This window comes from Lissotriton vulgaris, chromosome 11 (assembly GCF_964263255.1).
Source record: "Lissotriton vulgaris chromosome 11, aLisVul1.2, whole genome shotgun sequence".
Taxonomy (NCBI): domain Eukaryota; kingdom Metazoa; phylum Chordata; class Amphibia; order Caudata; family Salamandridae; genus Lissotriton; species Lissotriton vulgaris.
In genome coordinates this window covers 676927079-676942799 of record NC_141699.1, presented here as the reverse complement: position 1 = coordinate 676942799, position 15721 = coordinate 676927079, and the positions used below count along the sequence as shown (strand labels likewise).

The 15721-nt window shown below is 44.2% G+C and overlaps 1 protein-coding gene across 1 annotated transcript; it reads right to left on the bottom strand.

The window, feature by feature from the left end:
* Positions 1 to 547: 547 nt before the first annotated feature.
* On the bottom strand, positions 548 to 2011 carry LOC147683325 (uncharacterized). The gene has a single exon (XM_086942520.1). It carries the CDS (start codon positions 2009 to 2011, stop codon positions 548 to 550), a length of 1464 nt encoding a protein of 487 aa, XP_086798646.1.
* Positions 2012 to 15721: the final 13710 nt, after the last annotated feature.

Below are 15721 nucleotides of genomic sequence, written 5' to 3'. Positions count from 1 at the left end.
AAAACTTGCCATCAAAAGTGAAACCTAAGAGGTGGTGATCTAGGGGATGTACAGGGAGAAGACGGAAAGCAGATTCTATGTCGGATTTTGCCATTAATGCACCTGTACCCAGAGCACGCAGTAAATCAACCGCTTGATCAAATGAGGCATACTTGACGCTACAAATCCCCTCATCAATTGCATCATTCAAGGATGTCCCCCTCGGGCCGATAGGTTGTGGATCAGTCTAAATTGGCCCCTTTCCTTCTTGGGTACTACCCCCAACGGAGAACACACAAAATTGGGAACAGGCACCTCTTGGAAGGGGCCTGCTATCCTGCCTAGGGACAACTCTTTGGAAATCTTAGCGGCCACCACCTCCAGATTCTGTGTTACTGAAAGTTGATTCTTGCAGTGTGGGCTACCTGTGTAACCCATTGCTGGGATCCTAAAACCTTAAGAAAAACCTTCTTGCAATAGAGTGGCAGCTGTGCGGTCAGGGTATCTGTTCAACCAGGGGATCATTGCAAAAACGTCTATTGGCGTTGGAGGGGCCAGCTGGACTGAATTACTCAGGCTTCCCCCTTCCCCTGTGACCATGGTTACCTTGCTTGTTCCTACACGTTGTCTCGGGATGGGACGGGTGACCACAAATTGAACATGCATGCCTAAATCTACAGGTACCCTGGGGCCTTGAGCAGGAGCGCTTATTAAAGTCCCAACACACCCCTTTTCTCTCTGACCCCCCCCCCTTATTCTTCCCGGGGACCTCATTCCCCTGGTGTGACCGAAAGGGCTGTTGGGGCCTGGCGGAGAACACCCTGGGAGCGCTTGTAGACTGTGTAGGGGCCGTGTCCCCTGAGAACTGCTGGTGCCATGACATGGAATCCACCGTGTCCCACGCTAAAGATGCATTAAACTCTTTGGCCTTCCTGAAATTAATATCATACTCCTTCCAGGCATCGCCGGTATACTGATCGTTCCACCTCACAATTCTACTCATGTAGCAAGACATAGCTGCCTGGACATTTGGGGGCCGCTCGGCCGTGATCGCGGAAAGGACAGCAAAGGCCCTGATCCAATTCTTCAACGTTTCCTCTACCTTGAATCTGGAGCATTGAGCCCTCCATTCACTTGGATGCATCCATTCCTTCATTAACTTAGCCTGTTCCATTTCCCTATTGTCCAACAACAAGGAATAAATGTATACATACTTCCCTGCCCAAATCATTTCCTTCACTGCCTGCGACACATGTTGCCCTAAGTTTTCACTCCTGGATGGCACAATGCCGTCCCCCAAAAGGGGCAGCGCCACCTCCTTACCATTCACGGGCGCCTGTGTTGGTGGGACACTATCTCCACTTGGCTGGGCTGAACTGGAACCTGTAAGTGAAGAAGATATGGGCATCGCAATACTATCAGCCGCTGTTGCAGCCTTAATTTTTTCCACCAATTTAACTGCTTCAGCCGCATGGTCGGCTGAGGGAAGACACACACCCCCTTTTCGAAGCCAAGGCAATAATGCCTCTATCTGAGACTCCAACTCAACAGGGACTGGGTCCAGACTGCCCGCCGGCACATCAGGGACCCCAGGAGGAACATCTGGGGGTCCAGGCATATTAGGCAATGGGGCCGGTAGCGATGGCCCACCCGGGACTGGTGCCAGTCCCCCAGGCGGAGGGGGGATAGGTGCTGTAGGAGCAGCCGGGGCAGCAGGGAGCACCGGTGCCATTGGTGCTGGGATCGCTGGCAGTGGTGCCACTGGAATTGGTATCGTGGGTACTGGTACAGTGGGAACTGGTTCTAAAGGCACCGGGGTTGGGGAACTGAACCTAGGCTTTTTTGCCCTGGATTTCTTGGGTGGGGTAACAAAATCACCCCTTGGCAAAGGAGCCGTTCTCTCCCGTACTGGCCTCCCTGATGGGCCCGGGGGGTCAGCTAATCTATCATTCATGCGGGCCTCTTCAACCTTACCCATTCTTTTGGTAATTTTAGCCATTTCCCGCATCATAGCCTGCATCATGGCCTCCATGCTAGACCCCCTTTTACCACCCCTTTGCCCTGGCATGATCGCGCGCCTCTGCCCTACACTCCTTATGTTAACAGACCGTGCGCTCTGTACCTTCACAAGCTGGAGGATGTACAGGGGGCTGTAAGCACCATGCAACAGCAACCGCAACGCCCCGGCTTATCCGGTTTGTCAGGGGTGAGTAAACTCTAACATAGACCCACCCGGCGGCAACTAGAAGCTATGGAATGCTAGCCCCCCGCTTTCCTCTTACCGATAAATCCTGCATGCACCAAGCCGGGATCAGCTGCCACGTCTTCTGTCCCTCTCCCTGCGTGAAGTGCCCCAAAATTTGCCGTTAATTGCCTGTAATAGAAGATAGGATCAATACCATGTAACAAAGCAAGAGCAGATTTATGAACACCAAATGAAAATACCAGAGGCTTGAACCCCTTGTTTATGCCTTCTCACCTAACCAGGCACGTTTATATTCTGTAATGCACTAACTTTGTAAATTCGATTATAAAATTCACTAATTTACACCTAAAAATGCCTGTTTTACAAAATGGTCTCCCATCCAGGCCCTGCCCTGGTCGACCCTGCTTAGCTTCCTCGCCGTGAGTCCCTGTAGAATATGCAAAGCCCGATTTTCGCGTCGAGCACGCGGAAAACAAAGCGCTAATGCGGCGGTTTCAAACTTATCAGGTCACTTTCCCCGCGTTGGCTGTTCAGCGTGCAATCCCCCTTATGCGCTGAATCAAACAAACAGAACACCGCCGTTATTTGCGATTCAGTAAAAATCGCAATTTTTACCGAATCGCAAATATTAAGCGAATTCCTAATTGCGATTTCGCAAATCCCATTGATTCCCATGGGCCAAAAGGCCCATAGGAGTCAATGGGAAGGCATTTACAAATTGCGAATTTTAAAATGCGATTCGCAATTTGTTGATGCATTCCAAGGGTGCAGAGGGGGGTCCAAAGGACCCCCCTCCCTGCACCCCTGAAATGTATTTTAAAGTGCATGTTTCACACACACATGTCCTAAGGACATGTGTGTCTGTAACAGGAAAGTTTAAAATATGCATTTTTGAGCATTTACATAACTTTTCGCAAATTACCACGAGGTTCAACCTCGTGGTAATTTGCACCCCCTAATTGCAAATTCGCAATTTGAAAAACAATCATGCATTGCTTTTAAGGAATCGCAAATTTGCGATTCCTTAAAAGCAATCGCATTTTTGGAAATCGCTAAAAATAGCGAATTTCACAAAAATGTATTATGCATCCCACAAACTTATTTAGGAATCGCAAACGGCCGAATTTACCGATTCACACCGTTTGCACTTCCTAAATAGGTTGATGCATGAGGCCCTATATGTCTCTCGATGTTACTATTAGCGGTTGTCCTTCCCCAGGTCAAAGCTAACAGCTTTCTAAAGAATTTGGTGGATTTTCTACCATAGCACTGGTGAGGAGGAGAAAACATCACACAACACAAAGTACCAACAGGAGAGTGAGGAACTTACTGTGGTGCTTGTCCCTTTCCCCAGAAATATTTATAGAACAACAAGGACAAGTCCTGTAGCAGGTATAGGTCAGGGATGGTCCCCTGTCACCTAGTTGCTCCACACCACATCTGCCCGGTTCTGACTTTGACTGCTGTGCTATCACATGCCAAACTACAGGGCAAGCAGCCTCTCTGTTAAAAAGATTCTGTGGCAGGCGATGTGACACAAGCCCTCTGGTCTCTAGCTATCCCTACACCAAAGCCCATCCTGCTTGTCCCTGAGCACCCTCAACCTGACATTGTTACTTCCAAATGTAACTCCGGCCCTCTGCATCTTTTGTCTGCCACCAATTCCAACCCTTACAGATTGAATCTGGGTCCTGGATACTGTGTATTTCTGCCCTTTCACTTTGTCGTAGGGCAGCAGAGAAAGGTGAGTTCCTGCACGGCCCTACGCCAAATCCCCATAAATGTGGCCACAAATGCTTTAGAGCTTATCAAGAGGCGTTGTCATCCTGACTAGAACATAACATGTTCCACTGAGACTTCTTTCACTATCTGCTACAGAGCAGGCATAGAAGAGAGCGGAGTCCCTATTGGCTGTGCTCTTCCCCGCAGGAAGCCCAATTAGCTACATATAAAATTCAGGAAGCTGAATGCACAAGTGGTTCGCAAGACTTCTCTCTCCAGGACGCCTGATATAAATTACCACATTAAGATGATCGGGCGCGCGCTTTTCCCCATCCACGCCATTCTTCTCCAGGGGAGAGTGTCAAAGCTTTTCTTCTTCGAACCGAGAATCATTTTCTCCGTCTGAATATGGTTTGCTTACAGTTACCCGGGCAGAAAACATCTGTTTTCCCCTATTACGGTGCAAAGATTACGCGCCATTATTTCAACTTACTGTCTTAGTTATATTTACTGGGACTCTGGAAATTGTGGAGATTCGACGCATCGAGAGGAAAGCGCGGCGAGTTACAACTTGATCACCCAGCAGATGCCAGAGTGGTATTTATTCACCCAAACTGCACAAGCCCATTCATTAGATTTTCAGAGTTAATTGGAAAACACCTGTTTTCTGTTTGATTCAACACTGATATCTACTGTCTGCAATTTGCTTTCTTCGGTGCGAGCAATTAGGTCGCCCTGACAGTAGCGGCTAATGTAATTAGAGCAGGGCTGCCCTGGGAGTGAAGCATTGACTCCAAGAAATTACATGCACATGATCGCCCGTCTCGCGCTCCTTTTCCTCATAATGGTTTTTTTGTGCTCGCGAGCACCTCTGTCGAACAACGCACGTCTCGTAGGCCACTGATTTTCTTCATCTCAGAGGCCAGCACAGTAGTGTTTAATAAAATCTCAAGTTAATGGGGTCTGCGAATCTCTGCAAATTTTGTGAAACTATGGGAACATTTTGCAAATTGGAATTTTTTTGGGAATGCTGGCTGGAGAAGGAGTCTAGAAAAAAATGGTTATTCCAGACAATTCACGTGCAAGTTGAGTTATTCGCTCCATTTTTCTTGCAAAATAATTGAAACATCCCCAGTCAATTTTCACTGACAAAAACAGACATTGACCCTTGCAGGAGAATTGTTTTAGCGGATTTTCACAGACAAAAACAGACATTGACTCTTGCAGGAGAATTCTTTTATCGATAAAGGCGATGAATAAAAACAGATTCGCTTTTTCAGAAAGGGCAACATTATGAATGTCGCCTTGTTCCGCTATCAAAATGATTATTTAAGACACCTATAGTGTTACTGAAATCTCAGGTTGTGCCATTTCATGTGGGTAGGTAGTTGCAGTGCCTCTCATGACTTCACGTGCTGCTAGTCCTGGATTCATGATGAGAAATTATATTGGTACTCAAATCTTCGCTAGGGAATAACAAACCACCTTCCATTTCTCTTGGAAGAGATGGGTCAGGGCTCTCAGCGCTCACATTATTTCTGGTGTCAGACACTTGGGGCCATATGTATCAAGCAAAATTGCATTCGCAAAACGCTGACATCCACAGAATTTCGGCGTTTGCGAATGCAATTTTGCCAAATGGTATGTATTAAGGCAAAATAAGGAATCACAAAATTTGCGATTCCTTATTTTGCGATTGCATTTAAGGAATTGCAAATTTTGCGATTCCTTAAATGCAATGTAAGAAGCACCAAAAAAGTGCAATTTGGCCTTAAGGAATCGCAAATTACCACCAACTTCAAGTGGTGGCAATTTGCGATTTCTTTGAATTTTTTTTTGCATTTTTCAAAGTGCAATGTGAAGCACATACATGACCTTAAGGCATGTATGTGCGCCACATGTGCACCTATGCTTATTTCAGGGGTGCAACAGAGTGTCCTTTTGACATCCCTGCACCCTTGAAATTGCATTCTCAATTTGCGATTCGCTAATTGCTAATCGCAAATTGAGAATGTCTTCCCAGTCATTCCTATGGGCCTCTAGGCCCATAGGAATGAATGGGGAGGTATTCCTTAATTGTGAATCGCAATTTGCGATTCGCAATTAAGAAAAATGTAGGATTCGCAAAATTTATTGTAAATCCTTCATACATAGCATTTTGCGATTCCCAAATAGCGATTCGCAAAAAATCGCTATTTGAGACGCAAAATGACTTCTTGATACATATGGCCCTTGGTCAGATGCAGTGTGGTTTGTTGATATTGTGAGCTGTGCCCTTCACAACCAGGTCCCTAATGTGCGAGATCAGAATTGAAGCACATGGGCTCATAAAAAAAATGTCTTCCTTTCCTAGGAGTCTGTTGTGCCTGAGCAAAGGTTTTGGATCGGAGTTGGTCGCAGATGAGATGAGCAAACATAGCTTTGCCTCTCAAGGGCACAGGGATTGCAGGAAATCTATAGATTTCTATTTAGGTTAACTTGTTCTTGAATTCTATTTGATGAGAATCTTGATGGCTCACCCAAAATACTAAGGTCAGTACTTGTTCCTTTCACCGAAGACACAAAAACAGAGACTTCCTTTCCTACCAGCTTGTGCCTGTTTTTCAGTCTTCTGAGCAATCTTGGCCTTCCTCAATCACGACGTAACCGACTTTAGTCCAGTCAAAACTGGCCTGCCAGAGGACTTTAAGTCTTCCACAGACCATCCCATTACTTCTCAGTTCAAGCAGCAGCATTGGCTGCTAGTGGCTAAGCAGACTTTTAGTAAGAACCTTTGTATTTGCTACAAGACCATCTACAGTCCTGCCCCTGAGTTCATGAGAACATTATTTATTCATTATCACTATGCATGTGCTCACTGCTCTGCCTTAGGAGACTACACAATAGAGGCCGTGGGGTTTTGGTCTACAGATGGCAAAACTCGGAATTCCATACAACACAATAACATGATATGTGTATGATATCCAACCATCTGGCATTTAAGTAATGACCGAAAACGTGACTGTTTTCCCTTAGTTTTGATCCTTTACATTGTTCTTGTCTGTTATCTGTCAGTGCATAGGTGCACTTACGTGTACTTGCGTGCTTCAGGAAACATAAAAATGAAATAACTAAACACAATCTGCAAATTTAGCTACCATAGCCCTAGAACCAACTTTTCATTGTGCTATATGGAGCACTACCTTGGTCTGCACAATCTATGGTCCTGGAAGGAGAAGGATGAAGCTGAGAGTAGCTTAGCTTTTGTGTTTATGGATGGAGATCACCATGCTCTAAGGGAGTGAAGCATCTATTTACATAAAGAATATCAACAGCCCGCCATTACACTGAGTGTATTACTCATTGCCCGTGAATGGCAATGGAAGTCAACCATGACCTCTGACTTGCATTCAACACCATTGTACAAACATGCTGCTTCAATCACTTGTGGTCAGATTGACCATGTACTGGCCTATACTAGAATGGGTGTTCTTCTTAAAAGCCAGAACCCATATAGTAATGCTTGGTCGTTATCGTGATGTACATGGATATGCTTACCATGAGACAGCCTCAATCAAAACCAACAAGCTGCAAGCCATGACACCATCGGCCACATGCATCAAAGTTAGCATTTGCAATTTCTTAATTGCGAAAATTAAGGAATCTCAATTAAGAAATCGCAAATTGCTATGCATCAAAAAATCGCATTTTTATTTGCGATTTCTAAAAATTCCGTAATTGCGATTCACAATTTGCGAAACGCAATTAAGGAATCCCTTCCCATTGATTGCTATTGGCCAAGAGGCCCATAGGAATGAATGGGAAGGCATTCACAAATTGCGATTAGCATTTTGCGAATCGCAATTTGTGAATGCATTTTCAAGGGTGCAGAGGGGGGTCCAAAGGAACCCCCCTGCACCCCTGAAATTTAACTTTAAGTGCAAGTTTCACACACACATGTCCCAAGGATATGTGTGTGTGTAACATGAAACTTTCAAAAATGCATTTTTGTGCATTTTTGAAAGTTTTCGCAAATTAGCATGAAGGTCAACTTCATGCTAATTTACCCTTTCCTATTTGCGAATTCGCAAATTAAAAATGTTCATGCATTGCATTTAAGAAATCTCAAATTGCGATTTCTTAAATGCAATCGCAATTTCAGAAATCGCAACATGGTTACGATTCCTAAAATTGCGAAAAGCATGATGCATCCCAAATTTGAGAATTGCATTCGCAAACGGCCGAAAATTGCGATTCGCACCGTTTGCGAATGCAATTCTCAATGATGCATGTGGGCACATACCTTTAGCAATATTAGTAGACAGAAAGAGTAGACAATAAAAGGTGGAAAGGTGATGAATACTGAACGGAATGCAAGGTGCGGGATATTTACGGATCTCGAGGATGATGAAGATGGCAGTACCTCATCTGAAATGATGTAGGGTGGAATAGTAAGAAAGGGGGTTTACCAGGAGACTGTTCCACACCCACACTATAGCTGAATCTTACCTGAACTTGATCTCTGGAAGACCCTCAACATCACAAAAGATAATAAAGAAGAAACACCATCAGATTCATAACCTAGGAATATTAACTACAGGTTAGCCAGAAGTGATCACCAGGAAGAGCATATTGCTTACTCCTGTGTTGTGAATTAATCCACAGGAAACATTCATGGAAGGGAAAAGGGATAAGCATTTAGAACTATACAATGCGGGAAGGCTTGTGTGTTTAGCTCCAGGAGAGGATAGACATGGTCTGAACATTCTAGCATAAGGATAGAACAGGAATGGAATACTGCAACAGGGTAGGAATGGAATGCATGGTCTTGCATCCAGACTGGAAGGGAATTTAATATAATACCTAGACTAGTATACTTTATTGTTTGATTAATACAAATCATTACAATGGTGAACATACGAGCATTATAAAACATATATCAAGAATAGTTATTGAAATATTTACATTTGTACCATCACAATGGGAATGAAAGATAACATTCATCAGAAAATGATTTAAAATCCTAAAAACCTATTTATAAAAGCAGTTGTAAACCATGATTATCCGTTCTAGTTTTTTCATCTACTCTAACCACAGGCAGACATTTGCTATTAAGAAGCAACAATTAATAACTTTAATAATATAGTACTGTGTTTGTGGTGAGGATCCTGAGGTTGTAATCCATTTATGTAATAAACCCCCTGCATACAGTGTTTCAAAGGATTCCAGGGATGCACAGGAAGACAAGTCAACCCGTACGCCAGGGCCGTTGTCAGCTACTCTTGTGTAGTACAGAGGGCTATGCAAATCGGAAAAGAGTACAACTGGAGCGCAGGGCTTCGTCTGTCCTTTGATGGTAAACCATTTGATGGCTTACAGAGTCTCGCTGTTTGTAAATGTTCTTGCTGTTCCTGTAACAAACTTGGTGAACCTGATGTTAAGCTGCGGATTATCCGGGTTCATTGATGCAAGAATGGCTTGAGGGCATGTACGAATACCAAGTTTGTTCCATTAGCTCTTTAACAATTTATTTTGATCGTCATGAACTGCATGACAAAGACATACCGCGTGCTCGATTGTTTCTGTACTGCTCCTGCATCCCCTGCACGTTACATTGGGATTTGCACAGCGCCATCTTGGCAGGTGATACAGAAATGGCCATTCACCCCTTCTGAGGGCCAGAAATCTTTTTTTCCACAGCACTGATTAGGTACATGATAGATGTGGTGCCATAATCCCTGGCTTAAATCCTGATACAATTGTCCAGGCGTGCTTACGTTGAACCAGTTGTGCTCTGTCCGAGTGAAAGGACCAGAGGCGGACGTTTCTTTTGATATGGGTTTTAAGTGCCTGCTGCGATGGATTGGAGGTCCAGATTTCTTCTGTCTCAAGGAGTTTTAAAGAATCTTGCAAGTAGTGCTGGTATGAGCTGCCAATTTGACCAGCTGAGATTTCCAGCCACTAAAAGGCCTCCAGGCTTCCTTCTCTGGAGCCACGCAACTTGTTGCACAAACTTATGTACGCTCCACACCCTATTGCTTGGTGGTCTTGAAGACCAAATTCAAGACGTATTTGGGCGGGGGAGGAGGATTTAGGTAAACCCAATACCTGTTTGAATATTCTGTTATTGTTTTGTTCTCATGACTGTTGTCTTTCCCTTGCATGAGCTCCTAGCTGTAGGTGAGGAAATTTATGATTTTTGCCTTCATTACAGTTATAAGTGGGGTTAGACTAGGACCTGACAGTTGTCTTGCAAGAGTCTTAAAAGCCACCTGGATTTTCAGGGCTTTAGCTTCTACCTCGTCTCTATGTTTAGTGAATGTTTCACTTCTGTCCAGGTGAACCCCCAGATACTTATAAGAAAGGGCTCTGCCAACGCTTTTGCCATTGTATTGCCATCCGCCACCTTGATATGTCCTTTGCCCAAAGGTGATTGCCCTTGTCTTGGTTAGATTCAGTTCCAGATCATTTTCGGTGGTGTATAAGGACAGCTGATCAAGTAGTCTCTGCAGGTCCACCCTGGTGTGACTAAGTAGAACCAGATCGTCCACGTACAGTAAGTTACTGACTCTTGTCCCAGCGAGTTTTGGAGGATGAGAGTTAACTTTGTCAAGTAACTCTGACAGATCGGAAATGAAGACGTTGAAAAGTAGGGGCGCCAGCACACACCCCTGCTTCACTCCGTGGGTTGTTTGTATTTTCCTTGAAATGTGTGATCCGTCCCCAAGTTTTATACGAATCCATATGTTGGAATGTAGCGCAATTTTGGCTTGTAGTAACGTTGGTGGAATCCCCCGTTTCTGCAGTTTGAGCCATAATCTGCTTCTGGGATTGCAGTCGAGGGCGGCCCTAAAATCGACGAAACAGCCGTGCATTAGCGTTCCTGAGGTAGCCACTTTGTCTAGCAGGACAGATATTGCGAGCAAGTTTGTTATGGTGCCTGATTTTTGCACAAATCCTGTCTGGTTGAAGGGTATGCAATGTTTTTTTGTGGCCCAGGACACCAGGTCTTGAAGGAGCAATTTAGCGTAGTATTTCGATTCCATGTCCAGTAGGGTGATCATCATATCGCTTTTCGGGTCCGATATCTTGCCGCCTTTATAAATTGGATGTATAATGGCTCCTTGCCACGATTCCGGTAAAACCGAGTTAATCCGGCAATAGGAAAAAAGAGGTGCCAACCTATTGGCCTAGAATTATATGTCCTGTTTGAACAGAGACTGAGGTTAACCGTTTGGGCCTGGCACTCAGTCTGAGCGGCCCTCAGTTATAATTCAGGCAATTTTTTTTGTAATGATTTCCAGGGTTGTCGGAGCACTTTGTGATGTTTGTATGGGCTGAGGCAGAAATTTCGTATCGGTTGTCGATGGTGCCCTTGTGTATAGTTCAGCGTGGATTCCTGGTGTCTTCACATCCATTATGCCTAATAATTGGCATATTTTGGGTTATAGAGCCATGGCTGGTGGTCTAACCAATGAGGCATCTTTTTCTGGATCATCAAAATTGAATGAGTTGTTAGGTAGGATACCCATTCAGTTTCAGAGATGTTAGCGCTGCTTTGTCCTCCTTGTTTATGTATTTTAGAATTAACAATTGACCAAAAGGACTAATTATCATTTTCGCTTGCATGTATCAGTTTTAGCCAGAACTGCTCAGAACGTTTCTTTTTCTCAATGAATATTGCGTGTCGGAGTGCTTTTTGAGCTTGCTTGAAATTGTTTAGATCATAGTCTTCCCCTGGAAGCCTGCCTGTCTTAAGGCACTATTATGTGCTGATTTTAATATCCTGATTTCGCCTGTTATTATTGCCTGATTTCCTTTTTCAGTTTTTCATGTAGTACGTGGGAATTTCTTAAGCAGTACCCGGGAGAGTACCTTCCCATGATGTAGTGGGCCGAAGTGTGGCATTACTCATAGAATCTTGCTGGGCTCTACATTGGCTTATTATTGTTGGTATGGTTGAATCAGTCCATTTCAGCCTTTTAAGATTTTCAGTATATTTACCTTCTGTAGTCTGGCTGGTCGTGGCGTGATGTGTTAAGTGAAATGACAGAGTGGTCACTTGGGGGCGGTGGTCACTGTCTCCTCGAACAGTTATGGTGTAATTCTCGATAAAGGGGAGGATTTCCTTGCTGCAAATGGTGTAATCTAGGAAGGAATGGGTTTGACTGTTTGATCTTGTCCAGTTAGGAGGATTGTCCTTGGGGAAGCGACCATTTAGGATTGTGTAACCCAGAGCAATGAGTTGTAGCACCATATATTCGCCTAGTTTGCTGTATTTATTGCCAGCGGGTTTGATTTGTTCCAGGGTGTCTGGCCACAGTACGTCATAATCTCCCTGGACTTCTTGATAAAGATTTGTGTTGTAGTCACCGGATACTGTGCAGGCTGGCCTTTTGTAGTTACTTTGTATGTTACACAAAACCTGGATTAGATGTTTAAACTTCGTTTTTTTCTCCCTGGCACTTGGTGAAATGTAAATATTGATCAGAATCAGTTGTTCGGTCTGTGTGGAGTTGTTAATCAGTACGCCAGAAATCCAGTCTTCTTCAAATGTCAATTGTGTTATATTAACATTGAACTTTGTTGAAATGTAAGTTGCAAGGCCACCGCTGGGTCGACCGGACTTGTGCAGCCTCTGAGCAGGTGTTCTATACTCCAAGTATCCTTCTATTGGGAGGTTGACCAAAGACCATGTTTCCTGCAGTAGTATGATTTGTGATTTTTAAAAAACTTTATCACATCTGGGGATTGAAGTTTTGGAAGGGGGCCATTGATGTTCCATGAACACACTGAGAGACCGGGTTGGGTTCAATTGTGGTTTCCGCATCCAAGGCCGCCAGCAGCCAGGCCCAGTCAGTCATTGTGGTTTTTGCCTCCTTAATTTTTGTCTGGGTCGCCTTTACTAGAGATCGCCTTTGGCTGATCTTAAGATTGAGAAGGATCGTGGACCCTGTTTATCTGGTATGGCCGGAGATTTTACGAGGACCAAAGGGTACCGTGGTTCAGTTTGGGGGACTTCTTAAATGCCCCATTTGTTGAATAGGGCTGACCTTGATATTACTTCCTCCATGAGTGCTGCAGTTAAAAAAGTAATTAACGTTGGTTCTGCAAACTGATTGCTTCTGTTCAGTTTAAAAACTCAATTGAGAATATTTCGTTGGATTAAATGTGACACAATTCAGGGATACATTTAAAAAGTTTCAGGATGTTCCCTCTGTTCAGGATGTCATGCGGTCCTTGGCTGTAATATTCAGGGACAAGTAACAGTTTGTTTATAAAATTATTTGATGGAGGATCCTGGCCAGAGGTCTTATGGTTGTCTTCGACCGTAATTTAAGATGGGTCAATTCGCCTTTGGATATAGGGTGATTGTTGCTTGTGTCCCACATATTTGCCAGGGTTCTTATGAATGTCTTCGACCATGATTTGTGATAGGTCGATTCTCCTTTGAATGTGGGGCGACTGTTGCTTATTTCCCCCATCTTCGCCTCGAGGTTCATGATCAACATTATTGGGTAAGAACTTGCCCGTTTGTGATGCATCCGGGTTCTTGAATAATGTTATCTGGATGTTCTCCTTGCCTCTTGTCTTGCCTCTTGACCTATACTCATTGGCGTGCTGCTCTATGGTTTCCTTATCTTGGCTTACCTTTGGTGCGCTTACCGTATTCATTAGGACTATCGGGTCATTTGGTCCAGTCTTGACGACATAGGATAATGTTTTAAACTTTGTGACCTTTCCCGGCTCGTCCAAGGTCGAGGGCTGTAGAGGCTCTGTTGGAACTTCTCTCCTGAGCCCGGATGGTTCTTTGTGTTTTTTGCTAATGACGGGAGTTGTTAGCACCTTGTCGGTTATGGCTGTAAATATTTGTGTTGATGATTTTTGTGGCGATATGAAGGTGCTATCGGAGCTTGCGGTGCTAGTTGAGCTAGATCCTGTCTTACCCTTTTCAATACGTAGTGGCTCACTGGTTATGTTTTGAATCGCTGCACTACGTTTGTTGCGTTTTTTCCGTAATCTCTTTCTTTTTCTTTTGCTCAGATGTTGTTTTTGGGGGGATTTATTCATTGATTCCGTTCCTGGGCCAGCCTCTCTGGTGTCGACAATTTGCACTAACTTGGATGTGAATGGTTTGTCTATTTTCAACGTGGTATTGTTTTTGTTATTTGATTTGGTTGGTAGAAAGATGCCGTACTCCTTGAGTACCACTCGTTTATCTCGATTGTCTGAAGACGGAGCTACTACTGGGGCATCTGTTGATCGAATGTCGATTTTTGCTGAAGAGGCCTTATGATTTTTGCCGAGATTATTATGATTTATGCTTCCATCGTTGACTTCCTGGGTGGTTACATTAGTTGGGTGTAGACCTGGCGGATGTGGTTGAACTTATGAACCTGATCGTAGTTTCTTTATTTCTGTCAGAACCAGGGCGAGGAACTGCAGAAGTGTAGACAGACTATCGATTATTGGCGAACAGCAGCATATCGCTTGGGTCAGGTTGACTTTAGATTGTGCTTTGGTTATTAGGGTGTTCAAGCCCTCTAGTTTGTTGCCGATCCCTGCCGTGTATACTGCTAGTGTGTTTAGAAGTTTATCTTGTAAGTCAAGTTTATCTGAATGATAATTTAGTGCGGACACTGTGGATTGTAATGTTTGTAGAAGCTGAGGCCAGATGATGGTAGATTCAAACACTGCTGGGTCATAGGCTTCCGTTGTGGCTTTTGTTTTATTAAGGTCTGTCTTAAAAAAGGATAGGTCCAAAAGAGAATGGTCATTGGGCTCACTTGTCTTTATTTCGGGAGATTCGTGATGGACAAAGACGGGTTACGTCGTTGGAGTTAACGGCTTAATGTTACCTGGAAGAGTTTTGGTCCATTGAGCTGCTTGGGGGGTAGATTCGTTTTTGTTTACAAAGGAACCCATACTGTATGGATTGATTTCCTGCTGTGTGGGTAATCTGGGGTAAAAAGGAGAGTCATCGCTTGAGATGGTTATTGGTGATGAACACTGATCCTTATTAGGTTGTTGCACTTGTTGTGAAAGCGGAGATATATTTCCTGACCTGGTGTTTGGCCTTGGCCTGTTTTTCCCAGGTATAGAGGATGCTTCCCATGTTAAATGACCATCTGAGGATGTGGTGAGGGCCTGGTTTTGCAACTGTTCATGAATCAAGGCCTGTACTTGGATGTGGAATGGATCAGTGTTGGGGGTAGTTTGAGGCAACTCTGTAGGTTGTGACGATATTTCAATGGGATTCGTTGAGACTTGAACTTTAGTTCCTGGTTTCTTAAAGAAGTCTCTGAGGGTCATCTTTTTAACTTCATTATTTTTTTCGTCCGGCGTGTTATGCTGTTGGGTTGGGGGCGTTTGGGTCGTTTCAGTCTTGGTAATACAGACTATAGAGCCAGGTCTGCATTCAAGATTCTGCAGGTGGGTTGGTGATAGAGGTGACGCTGGGGGATGGGGTTGCGCTATCTCCAATTCCTCAAGTGGATCTATAGATTCCTTGTTCAACTTCTTGTGGTTTTTTGCGGTCTCTTTTTTCAGCCTTCCGGACCGCATTATGATTTAACCAGAGAGAGGAGAAGAAGAGGAGTGGGAGTGACTACTCTTAGTTTTCAACTCTCTCTATTTCTTCTTTCTCTTTTATTTATTTATTCCACCTTTTTTTTTTTACCCTCCTTCCCTTCACTTGGTATCCTTGAAACGCGAGGGGGGGTTGGGAACAAGAGGAGGGGCCTACTCAACCCCTCTGTTATTTCAGTACTGCCCTCAGTCACCCCCTTGTACTTGATCAACTTGTGGCTGGTACCTGGGTCACGTAGTCCACCG